At 35.1% G+C, this 17303-nt stretch overlaps 1 protein-coding gene across 31 annotated transcripts in view; it reads right to left on the bottom strand.

Annotated features, from left to right (window-relative positions):
* The window catches only part of LOC138692929 (RNA binding protein fox-1 homolog 2-like), a 1380865-nt gene that overhangs the window by 664464 nt on the left and 699098 nt on the right, over positions 1-17303 (bottom strand). For all 31 annotated transcript variants that reach the window (XM_069816296.1, XM_069816310.1, XM_069816300.1 and 28 more), the window contains one exon: positions 203-269. In XM_069816296.1, the coding sequence (XP_069672397.1) occupies positions 203-217 (15 nt within the window). In that variant the 5' untranslated portion in view covers positions 218-269. The remainder of the gene's footprint in view (positions 1-202; positions 270-17303) is intronic.

Below are 17303 nucleotides of genomic sequence, written 5' to 3'. Positions count from 1 at the left end.
TGTGCGCTTCTGTGTATACAAATATAATGTTGTTTGTAATAAATAAATAACAGCGCTTTCAGCGATTGCATTTAGGATTACACATTTCAGGCTTTGCAATCCCGGAGAGAAAGGTCATAGGAGAAGGTATAGTTGGTAAGAGAGATATTCATAATCATGCCGAAGTAAAATAAAGTGAAATAAAATAAATGATACTACTTACGTAGTGAAGAACCATTTCACCAGGAGAGACTGAACCGAACAAAGCCACCAAATGGATCTACACTTACCTGAAACAAAAGAAACATTCACTTTAGTTCAGGTGGAATGAACTGGGAAACAATTAGCAATGTTATGCCAAGTACGTATTTACATTCGTATAGAGCATGCGTTCTCAACCTGGAGCTCTTTTAATGACATTTGGTGCTCTCGTCATGCGAGATGAAATGTGCTCGCGAGCACGAATTTATTTATTTATTTATTTATTTATTTATTTTGCTAATAATTGTAACATAATAGTACATTATGCAACGAGCCTATAATGATAGTAATTAAGAATCGAGTATGGATATTTATGAAACAAGCGCAAGCGAGTTTCATAATTTTCATACTCGATTCTTAATTACCATTATAGGCGAGTTTCATACGACTTTTTATGCTCGACCATATTTCTAACTTAAAATTACCGGTATTCAGATGTATACATTTTATTTGTAACTGACAAGATCGGAAGTGACCTTGTTCTAGGTCGTGAATTGTGAGATGTGTGCAGACGCGAAAGTATTGATTTTTTCCGAGGAACAATAATGTCATTGACCTTGACGTAGTCCCGTTAAACTTGATAATATTATAATATTATAACCTTGATTATTGAATTCGACATTGAAAAACGAGATGACAAATTGAATTTATTTGAATATTATTTACAATTAACGCTAATTATTATAATAACAGAACATAACCTTCTGCGACAGTTTTGGATTTCCAGCCTTCGTGACTTTTCGCAAATTCTCTTTCGATTGCATATCCGAGAATAATCGATACTTGCGGTTTTATAACGGTAGAAAGCTGACCTGTCATTGGCTGAACAGTTGTAACCTGAGTCGTCATTGGCTGAAAGACCTGACCTTTAATGAGTAGGTGTACTTTAATGACATGCATTAAAGGTCTGCTACCAGGTGTATAATTACTACATTTCGGCATGGTCGAGCATAAAATATAAATAAACACAAAAAACTTTAGCTCTCCCCTGAAAGAGTAGAACTCGTGAATTTAAATTAAGAAGTATATAATACAATTTGTCTTATGTCTACTACCCAATAAGAATATATAAATTTAAATTTACAATTTTTCAATTTTTATAAAATCCATACATAACTTTTTAAATTTAATGCTAGAACTATTAGAATTGACAAGATTAGGAAATTTAAATATAAATTTGTTATATATTCTTGGGCCTAAATTACTACTATGACTAAATACTGTATTGAATTCAATTGAATTGAATTGTAGGAGTGTTGCATTTTGGTTCAAACAATCTTAAAGAATTCATACCTTTTGTTTCATAACTATGCGAATACAATTCAAAATTATTTCGATGTTTATGTATGAATTTTATTAAAACAATATAATAAATTTGTAAACTATAGGTATGAGTATATATGGGCCGTCTATTTGCTTATCAAATAGTAATATAGTGTTATATAACAATTTTATTATGATTAACGTTTTCAGCATTAAATACCATAATCAGATCATTCATTTCACTCATTGGAACATGCTTAATACATAGAACAACAAATAGTAGGTAAATTATACAGTGTAGACACAACCATGATAAATTATTCAACGTAAACGTTTGAAGTTCCATCCATACCGTCTGCAATTGTTGCAGGCTATGAAACCAGACGACAAAGCCAAGCGACACTTAGATGTCAGAAACGAACTGAATACACGACTTCCAAGGAGATGGATTGGACGTGCTGGCCGTGAAAATTTAGGTTTGCATTGGCCTCCATGTTCCCCCGACTTCACTCCTTGTGATTTTTTTTCTGTGGGGTTTTATAAAACAACAAGTGTATCAACCACCATTACCACCTACCATTGAGGATCTTCGTGTCCGCATCACAGAGGCCATTGCACTGGTGGATGGTCCAATGCTACAACGTGTATGGCAGGAAATTTACTACAGATTTGATGTGTGTCATGTGACACAAGGAGCTCACATTGAGCACATGTTACTTACAGTTGTGAACCAAATGTTTCTCTTTCTGTTTCATGTTTTCCAGTGAAAAAATTGTTGGAGTTTCTGTTTCTGTTGATACCAATTTCATGTTTTCTAATTTTTGCTGATTTAGGAGTAGCACATGTGATTTAACCGAATGGATAACAAAAAATATTTGAGTTTCTCTTTCCATTGATACCAATATCATGTTTCTAATTGTCTCCTAACGACAGTTATTCAAGTTTGTAATCGGAAAGATCATTTGTGTAGTATAATAATTCACCATCAAGGTCACCGGCGTATCTCAGGCGGTAACCTGTTTGTCTGCTGATCCGGAGCTGCGCTCGGGAGTGAGTTCGATTACCGCTGGGGTTGATCACTTGGTTCAGATTTTTCCGAGGTTTTCTCCAACTATAAAGACAATGGCGAATCGTCCGCCTCAACTCGCTATCAATGCTAAATAACTAGGGCTAGGATTTTGATGACCTATAAATCATAAAAAAATGTCCTAATATAATGCATTTATGACATAAAAATCTTTCAAAATGCCCTTAAAAATCCCCTAAAAGTTAATCTTACATTCTAAAATTGGCTTAGTACGAAAAGGAGTTTTGTGGTACTTAATATTTAGACTAATAATTAAATTACATTCTAGTACCAACATTCAAGTTTACCGTACTTAATTTTACATAATTTTTTCTAAGTGGTACACTTCAATTAATTATTTTACCTGATGCAGTTTCCATGCAGCCCATCACAAGGCCACCCTTATACGGAATTAGCAAGTACAGAGGAATCTATATTGAAGGGATGGTTGGACTGATCCATTACATGCGGTGTACTACGTTAAAAGGGCAATATTTGTGTAGAAAAACGTTTAAAATATTATACAAAATAATGGGTATTAGCCACCGGCGTAGCTCGGTCGATTAAGGCGCTTGCCTGCCGATTCGGAGTTGCGCTCGGGCGCGGGTTCGATTCCCGCTTGGGCTGATTATCTGGTTGGGTTTTTTCCGAGGTTTTTCCCAACCGTAAGGCAAATGTCAGGTAATCTATGGCGAATCCTCCGCCTCATCTCGCCAAATATCATATCACTATCACCAACTCCATCGACGCTAGTTGGTACAGCGTCGTCAAATAACCAAGTAAAAAATAAAGGGTACTAATGGGCAAAATATGTAGACAAAATATCAAATGAAACAAACATTATTTTATATTAATAATGGGGATTTGTGGCCAAAATTAAATGAAAATGCCTAAAAAATGTCCGAATAATACAAAAGATGCTCTTATGAGTTGAAACAGGCAAAAAATGCAAAAAAAAAATGCCCTAACAAATATGTCTTAAAACTCGTTTATCACATAAGATATAAATACTAAAGCGCCTATGTTTCTGGCTTACTAGAAAAAAGATGCAATTTCATCAAAATCCTAGCCCTATAAATAACCTAGTTCACTATCAAGTCCCTAAGCAGCAAAGAAACCGTGAATTCGCAATTGCGATATCGTTTTCCTCAGAAGATGTTTACGTGCTAAAGTAATGCAACAACCAGTAATTAACAGTAAAGCATGACTTTCTAATATTGAAGAATAAAACTGGGGTCTTGATTGCAACCTGTCAGTTTCAATCAAATCTCATCGCAGCAAAGTATCCTCCGCATAGGAGCGTGTGCATTCGATGGAAGGTTTCTTCCAAGCCGGATTCTAGTTACACAACATTTATCACACTCAGCTGGTCAATATCAAAGCACGAACAACATGTATACACACGCTGATAACTTTCACTGTGATCCTTTTCATTGGCGACGTGTACGTATAACTTAGAGCAGCGTTACAAAGGATGACCCAGCCCTTGACACAAAGTACAGAAAAACTACGTAGCATGTGGAGCAGTGCCCTGAATGACTGATGACATCAACACGTGGCTTCGTATCAACTTTCTCTCACAGAAGCGTCAATAAATGATCTCATCTGTTTGGTCGTGGAACAGACATAATGCCCAACTTCAACGAACAAAAAAATTGCACTTGCAATACCAAGAAAATCCACCGACCGATAACGCATTCAGAGAACTGGTATACAGAGTCTCGGTGCCTCTGCTAACAGCTATTTTAGACCACAATACAGCGGCAGACAATAATGGATATCGAACACATGAAACGCTTAAGACAATTGGGTGTTTATAAGGAAGACCTTGAATCAGTTGTTGTAGTACCGAGCAGTGGCGTACGCAGAATTTTGTCAAAGGGAGGGCGGTCGTTATTAAAACTGTTTACAATTTCACTGTTTCATTGATATGAAAGTACATAATGGCTCCTGTTGTTCTTACGCTGATGATACGGTGGTGATTTTCAGTGGTTTAACTTGGGAGGACACTTATAAACATGCCAATGTAGGTATAAATTTGATCAAAAACTGGCTTGATGCAAATTTGCTATCTCTAAATATAACTAAAACTACTTTGGTGCCATTTTCTTTAACAGTCTCTGGATTGAACAAATTGAAATCACTTTCTCATTTAAAATTAATAATCCACAACTCATTTTGTAAACTCTCTACAACCTGTAAATGCCCTTGCCTGAAAGAAACTGTAGATGTGAAATACCTGGGAATTATTGTTGATCAGCACTTGAAATGGGATAGACAAATCACCTTTTTATGTAACCCCCTAAAGACCATTTTGTTCATAATTTATTTACACCCACATATTGCTTGCTAAGAATGAATTCTAATTATTTATGTAGTTTTAATTCGAAAAGTAACTAAATTTAAAGAAAAAGGTTCGTTAAAAGTCACTGTTAGGTTGAGAATTCTCTCTATTTGGAACCAATTACTGTCAAAATTCTTCAATTTGTGAAAGTGGATATAGGGGATTTTGAATCTATAGGATTCATATGTCAATTAGACTGAATTAATAAAACAATATTATATTATATTATATTATATTATATTATATTATATCATATCATATCATATCATATTGACTATCTGAACATTTCAACATGCTTTCTAAGATTCGTTCTAGAATATGCCATTAGGAAAGTTCAGGATAACAGACAGGGTTTGAAATTGAACGGGTTACATCAGCTTCTTGTCTATGAAGATGACGTGAATATGTCAGGAGAAAATCCACAAACGATTAGGGAAAACACGGGAATTTTACTTGAAGCAAGTAAACCGACAGGTTTAGAAGTAAATCCCGAAAAGACACAAGTATATGATTATGTCTCGTGATGAGAATATTGTACGAAATGGAAATATAAAAATTGGACATTTATCCTTCGAAGAGGTGGAAAAATTAAAAAATCTTGCAGTAACAGTAACAAATATAAATGACACTCGAGAGGAAATTAAACGCAGAATAAATATGGGAAGCTTTTGTCATCTAGTGTGTCAAAAATCTGAAAGTTAGAATTTATAAAACAGTTATATTACCGGTTGTTCTGAATGGTTGTGACACTTGGACTCTCACTTTGAGAGAGGAACAGAGATTAAGGGTGTTTGAGAATAAGGTTCTTAGGAAAATATTTGGGGCAAAGAGGGATGAAGTTACAGGAGAATGGAGAAAGTTATACAACGCAGAACTGCACGCATTGGACTCTTCACCTGCCCAGGATCTAGGACTAAAATCAATATGATGACGATCGTGGAGGTTTGCCGACGGCAAAAAAAAATCTCTGTGATAAGTATGCATTTTCATTTGCATTAACTTTTTCCCTTGCGTATAATGTAAAATGTTTCCAATGCCTACACATTTTCCTATAGCCGCTTGGCTTGCAGCCCGTGAAGAGTTTTTTATCTCTCCCTCGATTTTCAAATGGCTCTTGTCCAAAAAAAGGCTGCTCACCTCAGCTTTAGATCCCCTTGGACCCTGCAAAGTGATTTATTAGCCCTCCATTCTATGTTGTTTCTCATTTACTATTATAGGGATAGGATGTCCATCGCAGCATCTACACGCAGCGATGGCTGGAGAAGAGGGAAAATCTGTTATATTCTTAAAAGACAGTCGCAGACAAGAGTAGAAGTATCACTAGCGGAAAATTTCTAAACCAGGAATTCTTGGATTGAATGTATTATGCACAAGCCAATGATAGACATCATCAAATATACCTGTACAAGAACTCAGTCTTGACGACAAATTTGAGAGAGAATCAACTCAGTGCAATCCGCTGATACACCAAGCAGCACATTTCCATGGTTATAATAATAGTACCGCACATTTCCATGGTTATATTAAGAGTATCGCACATTTCCATAGTTATAATAATAGTACCGCACATTTCCATGGTTATATTAAGAGTATCGCACATTTCCATAGTTATAATAATAGTACCGCACATTTCCATGGTTATATTAAGAGTATCGCACATTTCCATGGTTATAATAATAGTACCGCACATTTCCATGGTTATAATATTAGTATCGCACATTTCCATGGTTATAATAACAATACCGCACATTTCCAAGGTTATATTAATAGTAACGAACATTTCCATGGTTATAATAATAGCATCGCACATTTCTATAGTTAAGTAATAGTACCTTACTTTTCCATGGTTATAATAATAGTACCGCACATTTCCATGGTTATAATAATAGTACCGCACATTTCCATGGGTATAATAATAGTACCGCACATTTCCATGGTTATAATAATAGTACCGCACATTTCCATGGTTATAATAATAATAATAATAATAATAATAATAGCGCACATTTCCATGGTTATAATAATAATAATAATAATAATAATAATAATAATAATAATAATAATAATAATAGCGCACATTTCCATGGTTATAATAATAGTATCGCACATTTCCATGGGTATAATAATAATACCGCACATTTCCATGGTTATATTAAAAGTACCGCACATTTCCATGGTCATAATATTAATACCGCACATTTCCATGGTTATAATAATAGTACCGCACATTTCCATGGTTATAATAATAGTATCGCACATTTCCATGGTTATAATAATAGTACCGCACATTTCTATGGTTATAATAATAATACCGCACATTTCCATGGTTAAATTAATAGTATAGCGCATTTCCATGGTTATAATAATAGTATCGCACATTTCCATGGGTATTATAATAATAATACCGCATATTTCCATTGTTATAATAATAGTACCGCACATTTCCATGGTTATATTAATAGTACCGCATATTTCCATGGTTATAATAATAATACCGCACATTTCCATGGTTATAATAATACTACCGCAAATTTCCATAGTTATAATATTAATACCGCACATTTCCATGGTTGTATTAATAGTATAGCGCATTTCCACGGTTATAATAATAGTATCGCACATTTCCATTGTTATATTAATAGTCTCGCACATTTCCATGGTTATATTAATAGGATGGCTCATTTCCATGCTTATAATAATAATACCGCACATTTCCATGGTTATAATAATAGTACCGCACATTTCCATGGTTATATTAATAGTAACGCACATTTCCATGGTTATATTAATAGTACCGCACATTTCCATGGTTATATTAATAGTACCGCACATTTCCATGTATATATTAATAGTATCGCACATTTTCATGGTTATATTAATAGTACCGCACATTTCCATAGTTGTATTAATAGTACCGCACATTTCCATGGTTATATTGATAGTATCACACATTTCCTCGGTTGTATGACTGTTTTACTCAAAATGTCTTCAGAAATTAATAATCTCCAAGTGGCAATAAATCCTCGTGAATCACTCTGTATATATACATATGTCGTAGAAACGAGCTGCCCTTTGAAAATATATGTTGTCAACTCTCTGCCGTTGATTCAAATATTATGCAAGATTAAAAAAATAACACGATGTGGCAACACAGCTCGAATTCAGGACCTGCTGCCAGTGTTTTTGTTATGCTGATTAATTCAATAACAAACTACACTGGATCAGTAAGCAATCCTTTTAAGCTATCAACAAATATAGCTTGAATCTGAGTTTTTTCTGTCCTATCTATCATTACGTCCGGTCTTCTTGTAGTGAATTGCTTACTCTTGCACTCTTAAATGCATTTGTAAATAGTATTATCAATCGCGAAGTAACAACAGAAACATAAAGAGATATTAGTGTATGTATAATGCATGTCTTTATATCACATGATAAGACGATATGCAATATGCACTCGACCCATTCCGTACTCATGAGAGAAAATGAAAAAATAAATAAAAATAAAGAAAAAACTTTAAAACACATCTGACATGTCCCATTCTTTTGATTTTGAAATAAAATGTAAATCATTATATTTCGCAGTTTAGTTATGTTATGCAATTTTTCCAAGGATGCAAATGCAAAATGTTCAGTGCGCTGTGTTCATTCATGTGTATATTAGTCTTTATGTAAAAAAAATGACTTATTGCAAGTTTATATTGTATTCTGTGTATAAAATAAAAATTAATATAATATGTTCTGAATTTGTAAGGTACAGTTTTCCAAGTCATATTAAAAAAAAAACTGGGTATGATATAATTGGGTGTAGAGTGGTCAAGAGGTAAAAAAATCTTGCAATATAAATTAAATTATATATGTACATACTGATTCGATGCTGAAACTGATCAGAAAGAGGAAAAGAAATCATATTTTCGTTGGATTTTACTTTGTTCATAGTCTGATTTTTCTATTATTTTATTTGTATTTCTGGCGATATGGAAGAGAAGGCCTAATGGCCTTAACTACACCAGAATAAATAAATAAATAAATAAAAACAAATAAATATAGAAATTAAAAAAAAAACCGTTGAACGTCGGGCACATGATGACATGTTTTCTTTCCCGTGCCCGATTTACAACTGTTTTAAATTGAGTTAACGCTGGCAGGCATTTCGCTAAGGAGTTCATCAATTCATGTAAGTGACGTTAAGTAAAGATTAATCTTAGCTTAGTAAAAACAATTCGTTTTGGTTGTCTATAGTTAGGTTTCCGAGATTTCCGAAATTATAATAACCAGTTTAATTAGAAATAAAAACAGAAAGGGTGTTTTTAGCTAGTACAGCAATAATAGTACATTATGCAACGAGCCTATAATGGTAGTAATTAAGACGCGAGTATGTTTGTTTATGAAACGAGCGCAAGCGAATTTCTTAATTTTCATACGAGCGTCTTAATTACCATTATAGGCAAGTTTCATACGACTTTTTATGCTCGACCATATTTCTAACTTGAAATTATTCATAAGTACTCATGTTATGGTTACGTAAGTGAGGAGTGGAACTGACCTGAATTGTGAGATGTGCGCAGACGCGACAGTATTGATTTTTTCCGAGCCACGAATATCATTGACCTTGATATAATCTAGAGAATAACATGAACATTAGGCTTGATATAACCTGGAAATTGATTTAGAATTGAAAAACGAGATGACAAATTGAATTTATTTGAATATTATTTACAATTAACGCTAATTATTATAGTAACAGAACATAACCTTCTGCGACAGTATTGGATTTCCTGCCTTCGTGACTTTTCACTAATTGTCTTTCGATTGCATATCCGAGATTAATCGATACCTGCGGTTTTATAATGCTACAATGGTGATTTCTCATTGGCTGAACAACTGAATTATAATGCATAGGTGTACTTTAATGAGGTGCATTACAGGGCTACTACCAGGCATGGTCGAGCATAAAATACAATACAATACGATACTAATTTTAAAAGACTTCAAACCTGAAGACATAGAAACGCAGTTTCTTAGCGAAGATTTGACGAAATATTGAATCAAAAGCTCTTGACAAATGTACGTTTTACACCAAGTGGATTTCTTAATATTAATACCAGTCAAACAATCATGCATAAAAATCGCATTATATTACGAGAGGTATAGGCCTAAATATTTCAAACTATCTGATTTATCATCAATTATTTGCAAAACATTTGCAGGAGCTATCTCTGAAAACAGAACACTGAGCGATGAGTAAGAAGACAAATGAAATAGCAAGACCACAATCTCCTGCAGAACTTGTCACCACAAATCCCCATAGCCTGGAGACAAACCATTCCACGACCAACCAGCCTAACGACGTCTGAAAAGAATAAGTTGGGACATCACAAAAGGAAGACGAGGAATTGGAACATCTCTGCTGCAAGTAACACCATTCCCTGAAGGCACAACTTGAATCATAGACTGCTTACTCGGAAGGGCATCTCTCATGTCATCCACACCAACACAAGCATACTCTTGTTCAGCGCCTCCTCATCTCTCTAATCCCGAATTCAATCTCGCAAATCACGGGATATCCGACCAACGTATCCCCAACAGTGTTCGGATATGTTATTCCAATGACGTCGCCGGAGATGGTGTCTTTCCAGTAAAGCTGCTCCAATATTAGAAATAATTTCTTCATCTCTAGCTTCTATGAAAACCAATTAAGATAGAATGATTAAGGTATTATTATTATTCAACTATGCAATCGTCCCTTTTTATAGACGATTTAGAATTTCAATCGGAGAAAAATTAGCAGACAAAGTACCCAAACTAGGCACATTTGTTCAGCTGGTCAGTGATTAGACGTTGGCACTCCTGTTATGTTTGAATGTCTTTGCGCTAAAGGATGACAGATTTTAGGATGACAAGACGTCTCGTTTTTAATGGGATTGTCCCCTTTTTTTTTTTAGCCTCTTATCCGGTGTCCTGATAAAAATGTGAACGGGACGCTAAATGTCTCGTTTTTAATGTTGTATCTTGTCCTAATTCTATTTTTTAATTTTTTTTTCGTATATCTCGCGATTTGCTCTGTAAAATTACTTCGACTAGTGTAAAGAGTGGTTCACAATAAACCGGGAATGGAAACAACAACGAGAACGAGAACGGAAATAATGTTAAAATATGTATTTTTTTAATGTGAGCATTCACAATAGTTAATTGTGAATGCTCCCATTTAAATGCATTTATTTTAACATTATTTCCGTTTTCGTTCTCGTTGTCGTTTCCGTTCCCGGTTTATTGTGAACCAGCCTTAAAATACAGGATAACACAGGGGATTTGGAATTGAACAGTTATATCAGCTGATTATTTATGCGGATGACGTGAATATCTTAGAAGAAAATTCACAAACGATTAGGGAAAACACGAGAATTTTCCTTGAAGAAAGTAAGGAGATATGTTTAGAAATAAAGACAAAATACATGATTATGTCTTGTGGCCAGAACATAATACGAAATGGAAATATATAAACTGGAAATTTATCCTTTGAAAAGGTGGACAAATTCAAGTACATTTGAGCAACAGCAACTAATATAAATGACACTCGAAAGGAAATTAAACGCAGAATAAATATGGGAAATGCCTGTTATTACTCAGATGAGGAGCTTCTACCATCCAGTCTGCTCTCGAAAAAGCTGAAAGTTAGAATTTATAAAACCGTTATATTACCGGTTCTTCTGTATAGTTGTGAAACTTGAACTCTCACGCTGAGAGAGGAACAGAGGTTAAGGGTGTTCGAGAATACGGTCCTTAGAAAAATATTTGGGGCTAAGAGGAATTACGTTATAGGACAAAGTTACACAACGCAGAACTGTACGCATTGTATTCTTCACCTAATATAAAAAGGAACATTAGGGGAGAGTTGGGTAGTATCGGACATCGGGTAATATCGGACAGTACGTTTTTTAATCTACTACCAGATGGTAGTACCTGAATAACATGGTTACATTTCTGTATGCGATATCACAGAAACGTAACCATGTCATTCAGGTACTATCATCTGGTAGTAGATGAAAGAAACTCACTGTCCGATATTACCCGATGTCCGATACTACCCAACTCTCCCCTAAGTCCAGAATCAGAGATAGGGAAGGCATGTAGCACGTATGGATATATCTAGAAATGCATATGTAGTGTTAGTTGGAAGACCTGAGGGGAAAAGACCCTTGAGGAGGCCAAGACGTAGATGGGACAATAATATTAAAATAGATTTGAGGGACCAACAGAGAGATGCAGATGGCTGTCACACGCTGGTTCTGATCCCAGACGCAGACTTCTACGACACAGGGGTAATACAAAATTTGATCCCATAGTATGACAAATTTCTCATTTCTGGTGGCAAATATGTTGAAAAATAGCTCAACAATTGCTGTATCTATTCCAATAATCTTTCCATGAGATTGTGTTTCCTTTCTATAAACGTCCCAGGAAAACTTTCTTTCTCGACGGTCCTCGCAATAAAATTGCGCTCGAGTGGCCAAAATTTGTATAAGCACTTGTTTTGACATTATTAACATAGTGGAAGAAAAAAATTGGTTTTTATCTGCCCTCATGAGAATGTTTGCTTTTAAACTACCGATGAAGTGTTGATTTTTATTCACAATTCAGTACTACTTGCCATCTATGAATGAAACTCACAAAGAAAATCGTCATATTACAGTCCCGTCGCTCTTATTTCCGGCAGCCAATCACGTTGCAGGTTGGCTACATTTAAACGTGTGCGTCTTGTGATTCGCTGTTGAAGACGTTATGAATTTCCTAAGGCTCGATAAATACTTAATATAATCGCCCGCCATTTTAGCTCTTTCGTTGGCGTTCGCAGAAAGCACACGAGGACGTTATTTGCCGCTCAATTATTTGCAGTGCGTTTGATTTATTATCATAGGAGCTATGATATGATTATGTTTAACGGTATGGCTAATAGATTCCTCATGTGGTAGCTGGGCAACGAAAGAACAAAAATGGCGAACGATACTACCTACCTAGACTTTATAGAGCCTTCACTTCCTAAGACGTAAGCAAAGAGGAGGAGTCACGCCGGGAATAATAGCGTCGCGACTATATATTTGTTGATATGGATTACCATAGTGTGTTTTTGATCTCAAAGACTTCTAGACGCCAATTTCTTACATCACAGATAGGTCTACGAGTATAAATCTCCTCATTCTTTCCGAGAATTGAAATTATATCTTTTGAAATTATATATACAAGGGTTACTGCTTCAGCAGTTGCGAAAACTATTACCTCCTACTGACACCAAATCATATACATTAAAAATCTTTTCTTGTTCTGTATCTTTAACCTATGGCTAAAATGTAAACAGTTTAAAGGCTCATTCACAATGAAAATTAAACATAACATAAGCGTTAACTTAAAGGCTCATTCACAATGAAAATTAAACATAACGTAAGCGTTAACTTAAGAATATAAACGTTACGGTAAAATCAAGATCATTCACGATGGGAACATAAACATAACAGCAAACATACTTGGTAACCATGGAAACATAACAACGACGCCATTTCCTCATATTCTGTAGTATACTTCAGCGCTCCACGATTGTGTTCTGTTTGCAAATCACGTAAGCATAAGCATGAAAGTTTGGAGTTTGCAAACTTTCATGTTAACGTCTTACGGTAATGTTTATGTCAATGCTTATGTGAATCATTGTGAATGATCCCATTTGGTAGCCTGGGCGCAAACTTCTGTGTTTATGTTACGGTTATGTTTAATTTTCATTGTGAATGGGCCTTAACGTTACAGTAAAATCAAGAAGTCATACCATCATTCACGATGGGAACATAAACATAACAGCGAACATACTTGGTAACCATGGAAACATAACAACGACGTCATTTCCTCATATTCTGTCGTATAGGTCTACTTCAGCGCTCCACGATTGTGTTCTGTTTGCAAATCACGTAAGCATAAGCATGAAAGTTTTGAGTTTGCAAACTTTCATGTTAACGTCTTACGGTAATGTTTATGTCAATGCTTATATGAATCATTGTGAATGATCCCATTTGGTAGCCTGGAGCAAATTTCTGTGTTTATGTTACGGTTATGTTTAATTTTCATTGTGAATGGGCCTTAAAGCTGGCCTTTGTGCACTCTTAACAAAACATGCGAATAAATGTTCTAAATTGCATATAGCCTAATAATTACACACACATTCGAAACTGTCGAGTAACGTGTAAGGGAAATGAAAATCTGTTATATGCGAAAGATATGTAAGACAACGTAAATTTTCAATCAAATATGAACACATTAATTAAAGGAAACTCGACTCTAAAAACAGAGACGCATTAACAAAGGATTTCATATTATCAATAAATGAATCAAGGTGAGAGATGTAACAAAGGGCAACCCCAATTACAAATACTGGTACCAGCAGTGAAACAGGAATTCAGCATTGATAGACTTCGTGGAAATAATCGGAAATGAACCCGCTTACGAGCAGGGATTTAACAGGCATGCGATTCTAAATCAAATTCCCGGAATATACTCAAGAGAAGTGATACTGCCAAACATTTTATTCAGATCATACAATCCTCTATGCTGATTTTGATGGAAGTAATGTATCCAATTTCAAAGCTACAAATCTCATCAAGCAATTTTACAATAGGTTACGAAAGGGGCTTATAACAGACTTTATAAATGTGGTTATCCTCAAGTTCAAAGCAAACAATGAAAATTATCACGATGATGTTGTTGTTGTTTAGTGAACTGTCCGAAGACAGGTCTGAACCTCAGAAGTGATACCAACAAGGCACCATTTATGAGGCAATTAAGCGAGGAAATAATGAGGTAGAGTGGCCAGTTCTTTTCCCCCTCCATTGCATACATCGCCAACTAGCTACATATTATACTAATCAGACTTCAGGTGTATACAAACAACAGAAGGGTTAATAGCAAAAACCGGAAAAGTCCAAAATATTAATTTTTCAGAAAACGAAAAAAACTGTCCCTCACGTTTCTCATACAAGAAAATAATGGGACATTTTATGTAGTTATCTCATATATCTACCAACTTTGGTAAAACGTTTCACTGTTCTATTTTATATGGTTTCTTGGGGGAGGGGGGGGGAAATTTGGACATATTCACTTTTACAGAAAATTTTATATGTACGCACATTAATTGAGAAAATATAATATGAAATCACGTTTCATTCATGTTGTCAATTGTATCAGCACTTTATAAGTGTTTTATTAAATTAAAAAGTGAATGTTGGAATGATTTCCTGAACAAAAAAAAAAAAAAAATATTGTATGAATGTGAGTGTAAATGTGAGTGTGCCGGGTTAATATTAACCAATCATCACAAATATAAAAATACATCAGGACTGTCGCTGGGCAGTAACCTGAACACACGTTTCAGCGTCACATTGTTGACAAGTAACTCCATCTGTTAGCACAAGCATAAAGCATCTAATAGATGCTATAGAGTTACCAACTACGAAAAAAAAAAAAAAAAAAGAAAAGAAAAACAATATTGTTATGATTATATTTTTCTCTTTCTAATTCGTATCCTTCAGTCTTTGAATTCTTGACACGTCAGGTAGGTATATCAAGTAAATATCGAAAAATAATTATTCAAATAACAACACAATAAACGAAGTTCAATAAAAAATATTATTATTATTATTATTATTATTATTATTATTATTATTATTATTATTATTATTATTATATTTGGATCTGGTTCATTTGATGATCATTCATTTGCAAAACGAAATATTTAACCAATAACACCAACAATAACAGCTAACATGGCGATGAAACAAAAGAAGACGACACTGATGCCATCTTCAAGATATTTTCTAACAAGAACCGGATAAGTTTGTGACTTATCCGTCTTTTGATACAAAGACGTTGAACTAATCGGCTTTTTGCAGAAACGCTACAAAGGATTTCATATTATCAATAAATGAATCAAGGTGAGAAATGTAAGGGCAATCTCAATTACAAATAGTGGTGCCAACAGTGAAACAGGAATTCAGCATTGATAGGTTTAGTGGAAATAATCGGAAATGAACCAGCTTACGAGTAGGGATTTAACAGGCATACGATTCTAAATCAAATTCCCGGAATATAATCAAAAGAAGTGATGCTGCCAAACATTTTATTCAGATCATACAATCCTCTGTGCTGATTTTAATGGAAGTAATGCATTCAATTTCAAAGCTGCAAATCTCATCAAGAAATTTTACAATGGGTTACGAAAGGGGCATAACAGACTTTATAAATCTGGTTATCCCCAAGTTCAAAGCAAACAATGAAAATTATCACGATGATGTTGTTGTTTAGTGAACTGTCCGAAGACAGGTCTGAACCTCACAAGTGATACCAACAAGGCACCATTTATGAGGCACATATGCAGAACACATCACAAATGCCAACCACACCTACAGAGACATCAACACAGACATGGAAATATTGCACATCAGACCAAAAAGCCAGAAACTCAACACACTAGAACAACATGAAATATACAGACACACGAAAACACACCCCAACGATATTCTCAACACAAAACTCAACTTCAAAACACATACACTCTTTGACTCTACACTACGAACGCACCCACACAGGAAACAAGAGGCGCCAAGACCAACAACGACCAGTTCCGAAGATGACCGAAAATAGGTCGAAACATGTTAACAAGGTACGTTAATATTTAACACAAGAAAGTTCTTTTTATTTTTTTATTGGGTTATTTTACGACGCTGTATCAACATCTAGGTCATTTAGCGTCTGAATGAAATGAAAGTGATAATGCCGGTGAAATGAGTCCGGGGTCCAGCACCGAAAGTTACCCAGCAAAGAAAGTTCTTATCATACATATTCCGAAGATAAAATTTGTTAGCTGGCGGTGGGAGATGTTCGCGAAAGCCAACGAAGTTGAAAATCATTACGCAAACTTCGATGTAATTTGTAGCTTTTCCCGTTCGCCATCTGGAAGATGTGCGACCTCTAAGGTCATCATCGAATCAACTGGCAACCTGCGCGCACGACGCGGGAGTATGCGTGGGAAGTACGAAGAAACATAAGAAAGTAATAATTGCTCTGCCTGGTCTGTGAGAAATATTGTTTCTTCTTCTTCTTCCTCTTCCTCTTCTTCCTCTTCTTCTTCCTCTTCTTCCTCTTCTTCTTCTTCTCATTTTTAAGCAAAAAATTGATGTACAAGAATACTTGAAAATACGAAAAATCTTTCCTGAGTCTTCTTGTACTTCGGCCTGAATAATTTATCAGTCCTGAGTTCTTCTAAGTAGACAGTGCTGTAGTTGGAAACAAACTTTAGAGGGTACTACTGAAATCTCCTTGGTCAGGCTAGACTCTGTATGGACCAGCCCCGGGCCA

This window comes from Periplaneta americana, chromosome 17 (assembly GCF_040183065.1).
Source record: "Periplaneta americana isolate PAMFEO1 chromosome 17, P.americana_PAMFEO1_priV1, whole genome shotgun sequence".
NCBI classification, from domain to species: domain Eukaryota; kingdom Metazoa; phylum Arthropoda; class Insecta; order Blattodea; family Blattidae; genus Periplaneta; species Periplaneta americana.
This window is presented reverse-complemented; position numbering and strand designations above follow the sequence as displayed.